Raw genomic sequence first — 8,966 nt, forward strand, 5'->3', positions numbered from 1 at the left:
TGTCTTTTATTGCGAGAGTTTTAATCTAAATTTTGTACTAATTTTCAGATATTTTACGCAAATAAAAGATCAACATTGGGAGGGTGTAGAATTAGCAAGATATTGGAACTATATGAATAGTAAAAAGACAATATAATCGATACTTGCGGGTGAACCCCATATAAAATGTATATAAAAGTGCATACATGTAAAAGTGTATATTTGTATTTTACTAATTATTGTATAAAAATGTATAATATTATGAAAATGACTTATAATAAAAGCACAGGCAGATGAATAGATCAACATGATTATGAATATAAGAATAAACCTAACATTAAAAAAAAAATCAGAATATACATACTAGTGCTTCCAATCCCGGAAGGTTACTTCAGCACCGGGATTGCGGTGCTGGGAATTTCCGATCCCGGTGCTAGCACCGGGATTTCAAATATATAAGAAAAAAAGTTCAATTGCATGTTTTCATATTTCAAAAACGTTCAATTGCATTTTGCAAACTCTCGATGTTTCACGCAAAATATATTCCCATATTGGCGTACTAATTTTAAGAGGTTGGCTACATTCTTTAAATTTTCGGTTCGCATTCATAAATTTCTAAGATTAAATAAAACACATCCGAAAATGTAATTAAATAAAGTAAAAAACATCGCTTTTATTCATTGATTCGTTTTTCACAAATATTTTGTACCGTCTATTATTATTATTATTCATCGAAACAATCCACCTAATATAAAAATACTCCAAAAATCGGATGTGACCAACCTATAACTGTATCTATGTATTTGTGGAATATAAGAAGGATAAAAAACAAAATTCGATAATCGAACATATGTACATATGTAAATACATGTTCACACATACCGGCTATGAGCATTTTCAATCCAAATTGAATACAAATGTAGGAAAACTTACCCAAGACTAAAGTTCTACTTCCGGCTTACAAATTCCAACCAAAACCTTAACTCTATGTTAGTACAAAAAAAATACAAATATAAATTTTCAGCTAAATATGCTCAGGGCATGGAAAGATTCATAGTCACATTTTTGACTTTTCTATGAGGAAAAAATCCCGCTTCCGGTTTATTATATTTAGTGAACGTAGTCAGTGGTCGATTCTGAGTTCGAATCAGTTAAAATATGCTTAAAATATTATTGCGGTTGAACACAATATCTGCGATACAATACAAGCCGTTCATACCATTTCGTGGAAACGGCAAACCGGCGTCGAAACGGGTGACAAACAAATGGACTATGACTTTCATTGCTGATCCCACCATTGTTCATTATATAATGTTGTTTTATGTTTTTTTCCATATTAATTTTGAAAAATAATATTTTTAAAGAAATTTCTGCCAGCACCGTAATCCCGGTATTCAGACTAGTTTCAGCACCGGGATTCACAGTACCAGAAAACACCGGGATCCCGGAATTGGAAGCCTTAATATATACATATGTATTTAGTAAAAATAAATTTGAAATATATTAAAAAAAAATCATCGTAAATAAGCATATGCATATTAAATGTATGTAAATATGTATACTAAAAAATAACGTAATAAATATTATGATAGCTTAAATATAATTGTAGTATTTTACGTATTATAAAAAAATTGGCTACAGATATTGTGAAATTTCTGTCCTTTAAAATATTTCCGATTTGATGGGGGAAGTGAAATCATCTATATTATTCAAACAGCACAAAATAATGTATTTTATGTAAATAAATACTTAAAAATAGTTCACTTTCAATATTAATAAAAAAAATAATTCTGATAATACTTAGAGTATGCATACATTATTTATAGAAAATAAAATTATACTAAAACTTGTTTGGTAAATTTAAGTGCAATATTCAGAATATCCAAATCAGTATGCATATATGTATATACTACATACATATATATAAAAAAAATTATAATAAATTTTGATGCCAGTCAGAAAAGCCCTTCCCCCCCCCCCCCACCACAACAATACTTTGGAAGAAATATGGCGAAAATTTTAATTATGAAATAATAATAATTTTTCCACATACGATACATACATATACATAATAGTACAGCGTTTCCTAAATTTTTTTGTAAATGACACATTTTTCACAGGAATTCACATTTCACATTTCTTTTTTATTTTAATTAAGCAAAAATCGTGAATTTTTACCAATTTTAAAATTAGAAAAATGGGACAAAGGAGGATATTTTATATTAGTCCTAGATTGTATTTTTCATTCAAAGGAATCACTGTAATAGTACATACCAGTGGCGGCTCGTCCATATGGGCTGCGGGGCTGCAGTCTCCCCATACAGTATAAATGCATGCTATTTTTGCTGTCCAAATGGGCTGCGGTGCTGCAGACCTCCCAGTATAGTACATATTCAAGCTATTTTTGTTTTCATTCGATTAACGGTTTGGTTAACGAGCTACTACAGCCTGAATAATCTTTGCAGCCCCCCCACTATGAAATCTCACAAGCCGCTACTGGTACATACACTAAATAGTTATAACTTACAAGGTATTCTATACAAAATTGAATTATTATATTTGCCCACATATAAATCAAATTTAAAACTAACAAATAATACATTTTTATTGCTCGTTTATATAGGTGTCTCAAAAGAAAGTTTATATTTAAGCTAAATAAATATTAAATTTCTTTTGAGACACCCTGATTATAATTTTATTCCCTGTATATAGACAAAAAATCTAAATGTTGCTTAAAAAAAAATCATTTCATATAATAATTGCGGGTATTGGAAAACATTCATATTCATTGGGGAAACGATTAATGATATTTTATAATGTTAGTTACGGTGTAAATTCCTTTCTATATGAAAAAATAGTGCAAACTTGTCATGTTAAGAGTAATCAAAATATAAATAGTGTATTTATTTAATTGTATTATAACAATTTGTAAAATTTGTATTTTTGTTTCTATTTATTGCTTTATTGTTATGCGTATAAAATGCAGCACCGACAGTTAAAAAATTTTCATGCCTTTTTCTTTAATAAACAAAATTTAGCACGTATCGTTACAGCGTTGCACTTTTGCCTTCTTTTGTTATGTACGGGATGGTTCCTTTCCTCGTGGTCGTAATTCCCATTCCCAATCGCTTCACTTCTCTTAGAAGTGCTACTAAGCTTGTGTACAAAGGATTCTTCTCTGCAATACTCAAATCTATCAATACATTAGACACACTATGTTTACGAGCTTGAGTATGCCAGACGTATACTTCTGTGCAATTCTTAGCTTTTGGCTCAATATCGTCCATTATGACGTGGTTATTCCTCAAGAACTGGTCTTCTTCATAACCAGCCTTAAACGGCATTGAAGCATTAGCTTTTAAAAAGTTTATATTTATTGCAAATCCTGCCATATCGACGGGCCAAATTCTCTTTGCTGGCCAAGAATCGAAAAATCCAATTACCTGTAACACAAACGAATATTTTTCAAATTATTTAGTTAAAATATGACAATATCTCCAAGTCTTGGCTGAGAGTTATGTACATAGATCTGGGATTTAAGCGATTGAGACAAGATATCACAGAGGAGAAATTGTAATTAGAAGAGAAAAATTTGCTACCGAGTACTCGGAATGCTCTGCAGTATATTAAATATTAACAGAACAATTAATTTAAGTCGCAAATAAGGAAGAACCAGCAATGGGGAAACTTCCAAGGTTTAATGTATGTATGTAAATGTGAACAGCAGTATAGCTCGGTGATTACGTTAATGTTAATCAAGTTCGAGCCCTGGTTTGCCTCGATTGAAAATAATTTATTCTGAGTATTTATGCAGTGCTACTGGTCAGACTTGGATATTTGTGACACCAAGTCGATCGTTTCCTATCAGAGTTTGCAAATTTATCTGATTTCATTGTTGAAATGGTTCCACATCAAATTGGTAACTAACCTAAATAGTATTTGAATATCATTTCAAATTTATAATCTACTAGCTGAACCCGGCATGCGTTGCAATGCCACAATAACACATGCAATTCCCGTTCTTAACCAGCGTTTCGGCTCATACTTCTCGATATGTTTCGATAAGTAAATGCTTCAGTTTCCAATTAATACGTAATAATCAAATTAAATTACAGAAATGATAATTTGTCGGCGAACGCATTTGAAATTATTCAATTGTATGTTTATTTTACCCTAACAATGCAGGTGGCATTGCAACATGCCACTCATTCCTGTATTCCCGTTTTTGGACGATTTTTTTTACAGAAACCTTCGCGGGCACACACACAATAACTCATGTAAGTTTCATCGCAATCGGTTGAATGGTATAGGAACGCATACGTGCCAGTCAGCCAGACAGACAGACAAACATTGATTTTTATATATGTATATGTAGATACATTTATATATGTACAAGTTTAAAGAACTGTAAGGCATATTTTTTTTAGATAGTTTTAAACATACAAAAAAAATATTTCGTATACGCGGTATCGTGCGGTATATATGTACATGGGATCGTCTATTCATTGGAGCGGTCTCATTGAAATTCTATAGAATTGTTTATACTAACTTGACGGTGATATATACCAATGGTAAAAATAAATAAGAAAAAAGTAAAATGCAAGTAGTCCATATAAGGTTTCAATAATTTGTAACTTTTTTATTTTGAATCCTTTTCCTTTTATTTTGGATATTTATAAAGGAAATATTCACGCTCAAACAAAAGCAGCAAAATTGATCAAATTGTATGTGATTAATCATGATCTTCCAGCATCTAAAAGCTAACATACGAGAAGATTCAAGTATTATATGGGTCTGCTCTAGAGTAAAGTCGATCGTTTTGTAACAGGTTTGAAAGATAAAATCAATTGCTAGCAAGATTTATGTAGTTCCTAGTTAGGCAGTTCGATCACAAGTAATAATGCCCAACTACATAAATAATTACTTACAATACAGTTATTATGTATGTACCTATAATTTTTATGCTGAAATCTCAACAAAAGCGATGAATTCAAGTGTAAACTAATATGGATGAAAATTTACTTAGAATTACTTTTAACCCTTTGCCCACGGCAATAAATAAAGCGAACAAGCTCTGTACGCAGCACCTATTTCGCAAATTTGGCAATCGAGTTTTCGACCTTAAATACAGATTTTAATATTTACTCAAATAACCAGATATGTTAATTAACACAAAGTATTATTTTAAACAATAAAATACATAATATATCTCGTAGTTTTGGCTTAATTGTCAAATAATCATTCTTCATACAATTGAGACGTATCGTCTCAATTGTATGAAGACGTGACGTCACATAAACGAGGTTTCAGTATGGTTCCACAAAAAAACTAATTTTGACTGGTATATATTCATTTTAAGCAAATTGAATAGATGGCATTCAACTCTAAGTAATATATTCAACCAATTTTGAACCTAAAAACAGTTGAAATAGGCGCATATAAGCCTCAAAATCCCGTGCAAAGTTCAGAAATTCTATGGAAGACAGCCGCGCTACAGACTTGTCGCCCAAAGCTTCCATAGAAGACAGCCGCGGGCAAACGTTTAAGAATTGATGATCGCATTTCTCCAATATAGAAATATAAGGAAGAGGAATTAAGTATTGAAGGCATAACGCTATATTAGAGGATCTAATTTTATTGAATCTTTACCTTTCCATTATGAACTACAGGTGACGATATTCCGTATTCACCGATAAGTCCTACAGGAAACATCGATATCTTTTTAGTGTCTCTTATTTCATTGAACAATCTTAAATCAAAAGTATTGTCATCATCGCCGAAATATATAATGCCGTTGTTGGAATTTTTACCAATCCACTTCAACGCTGCTCTTCTATTTGCAACCCCGCGAGGAGGTGACGTGACTTTTCTAAAATAGTCCGGCATCGGACTCATGATATGTGTAAAAGGTAATCCGGTTCGCCTGAAAAAGTTTCATACAATTTTGTATTCGTGCAGAAAAATGCATCATCATGCGCGTACAAAGTCAATATTGATGATTAACCTTAATATACTTTCGACGACTTTACTGCAGATATGATTATCGTCAGCGACCACCCAGTGTATGCCAGGTACGTGCATTAGAGTGTAGCTGAGTCTAGTAAGCTCCGGTGATTGTTCTGGTCATGGATATGTTGGGGTGACAAAATAAATAAAGTTTTGTGCGATATTTTTTTCTATGTGCGGTCTATTGTCTTCCATCGACACCGAACATATCTGTGAATTATCTAATGCCGATTCCATCTCTTTGGAGTTACGTCTGAAACAATAAAATCAATAAATTTACACATGCATAATACACGTGCAAGCTTAACCGATAGAACATGTTTGAAATGTCAACTTCGCATATGCAAATACATAATAAATAACAACTGTTTTATTCTAACAGAGAACACGTCTAAAAAGTGTACTGAAAATTTTCGCAATGTTTTAAGGAAAACTCACCTTAAATGATGAAAAGACACTTTTAATGTTGAGTAATATATCCTCTTTGAAACAAGGGTTCCCAGACTTCGAATGAAATTTGCCAAACAGAAATATTTTCAATACCGAGTTAGTGTAGATTCTACATTTTTGTCAGACAATTTAGAAATTTACTAGTTTGATTAACAATAAGGGCGAAAACACACGTAGTATGAGACGTCACGTCCTTTTTTTTGTTTCAGCTTCAGTCACCGTAAACAATGGGTAGTTGCACGTGCAGAATGCATGTTAGGGAGATTGCACTTGTATGCATATCCATAAGCAACCGACAAGTTTCTCCTACATTTCTTCAAATATGGGATTCACCGTTATCGAACACTGTCAAGCAAGGATAAATACAAGGATAAAATATCACCGAAAATACTCCCAGGGGGTGATTTTTGGAACTGTGTACCATGTATATGAGCTAGGGGTGTTGCATTTTTGCGCATATTTAAAAGTATGTATAAAAAAAAAAACACGTTCCCACGTTCCACTCAGTGTTTTCGCCCTTATGGTTTTTATAGAGATTTTTGCGATTTAACCCTTTGAGTGCTGACGTCTTTTCTGTTGAAAGCCAGCCACGCTGAAAATTTCGCCAACATTTCCAACTAGAATTATTTAGAAATCCAATAGAAAGCAGTTATAAAAATTGTAGTGTAACTAAACAAACCCTAGATAGCTAGCATCGAGGATTTCGAGGTTTGTAAAGGTGTGTTTAGACTCTCTAATATATCTTGCAACAATATAACATAAACAAAAGAAGTCTATTAATGAATGTATTTTCATTGTTGTTAAAATGTAATGCTCACAATCTAAATGCCAAGCCACAATCTAAAATACTCAGCAGTTAGGGATATCCAGCGGGTAATTCTGCTATGGTTATAAATTCAGAAATTCCGGTGTAAACCCAGTCATTGTAAACGTTGACAAATGAATGACACGGATTACACGACCCATGTTCAATGCATTTTTTTTTTTCAATACTACCTGGAAAGGCTTAGCGGGTAGTATTCTTGTTTACTTTGTACATTCTAAAAATACAACGCCTATCGGCGTTTATCAGGGCTATGGACTTGTTGGCAAAACGCCGATCGGCGTTGGTCAGCATTCAAAGGGTTAAGATTCGTTTGCGGGCCAGACAAACAAAAAATACATCAATGAGAATATTATTATATTTGATCACAAAGAGCAAATATTAGAATTAGGTATCGCAATATTTTCGGAGTCAACTATTATATATGTTAGGATTAAGGACAGACTGGATTATGAGGAAGATGTGAATTTTGAGCAGTCAACAAGGAAAATTGACGAATTTTATAATATTAAAATAATCGGCAATATAGCTTTTTATTGCAAACTACTAATATTATGTTATTGTCATGAGAACACATTGTACATATTAAACAAAAACAAATCGCAGATAGTCGCAAGCATGCCCCTTTGTAAACATCGTATATGGAAAATTTTGATAATAATTGTGAGTACTTGTAAATAAAAAAAAATTAAAAATAATCAATGCATGTACCATAAATTTTTAATTTTCATATATAGAATGTTTGCATACGTTCGTGCCCGATTTTCATACATGGCGATATACGTAAACGGGCACGAACTTATGCAATAGTTATATTTTTATTCGATGAATCATAAGTCATCGCTCTAATATGAACTTAAGTAGATTAAATAAGGCATTTATGTAGGAGTGATATACAATGAATAAAAACGATAAAATCATCTCACTTGCTAATATCATCGAAAATTGTGTACAATTATCGATAATCTTCAAAAATATAACATTTCCAGAGATTTATTTGATTCAGTACTAAATATTACAAGTACATACAAAACACATGCATTCAAATTTTTCTATCACAATGGTCGCATTGAAATGGATGAGTCACATTGCCATGCAGTTATAGTATGGTTGATATGCATATACGGATTAAAATACCTGAGTATTTCATTAACAGACGAATTCCAAATGAGTAGCACGACGATTATAGTAATCCCGATTGCCATAAAGAACAAGTTTTTCATTTGAGGCGTGGACGTAAATATTATATTCATCGTGAAAACCCTCCAAAAATTATTGCCATTTAATAAATGGAAATGTGCGAGGATAATAATTTAAGTCACCACGTAGCTATTCTAATAGTTATTGCATTAATTAATCGGAAAATAATATATCCACTTGATATGTCAAATTGCCGCAACAACGTTTTTAAATATCATTCGTGGCCATAGCATAGCATAATTCGACCACTACGCAGCATTACCGTTTCGAACTTTCAATGATAATAAAATGGTATACATACATAATTCGTGCAACTTTTATGTAGCTGTATTTGAATTTACCCAACATATTTATATGATTTTGTGTTTCATTTATTCTATTAATGCAAAGTCCAACATTTTCCATAAAAATATGAAACTTTTATTTTGTTGTCATCACAATAGAGATATTTATATTCTTTGCCCTTTGGGATCTGATTAAACATATGTTCGAACCGGATTCAAACATC

At 32.1% G+C, this 8,966-nt stretch overlaps 2 protein-coding genes across 3 annotated transcripts in view; one reads left to right on the forward strand and one right to left on the reverse strand.

The window, feature by feature from the left end:
* LOC143922816 (uncharacterized) overlaps window positions 1-976 on the forward strand; it is a 34,300-nt gene extending 33,324 nt beyond the window's left edge. For both annotated transcript variants that reach the window (XM_077446147.1, XM_077446148.1), the window contains one exon: window positions 49-976. In XM_077446147.1, coding sequence (XP_077302273.1) covers window positions 49-136 — 88 coding nt within the window. In that variant the 3' untranslated portion in view covers window positions 137-976. The remainder of the gene's footprint in view (window positions 1-48) is intronic.
* Window positions 304-8,676, reverse strand: GlcAT-S (Glucuronyltransferase S). The gene is made up of 4 exons (XM_077446149.1): window positions 8,396-8,676; window positions 5,984-6,238; window positions 5,629-5,902; window positions 304-3,422 (listed from the first exon to the last, which is right to left on the reverse strand). The coding sequence occupies exons 2-4, from the start codon at window positions 6,058-6,060 to the stop codon at window positions 3,027-3,029; spliced, it is 747 nt and encodes a 248-aa protein (XP_077302275.1). The 5' UTR covers window positions 6,061-6,238; window positions 8,396-8,676; the 3' UTR covers window positions 304-3,026.
* Between the last annotated feature and the right edge of the window lie 290 nt (window positions 8,677-8,966).

This window comes from Arctopsyche grandis, chromosome 2 (genome assembly GCF_051622035.1).
Source record: "Arctopsyche grandis isolate Sample6627 chromosome 2, ASM5162203v2, whole genome shotgun sequence".
NCBI lineage: Eukaryota > Metazoa > Arthropoda > Insecta > Trichoptera > Hydropsychidae > Arctopsyche > Arctopsyche grandis.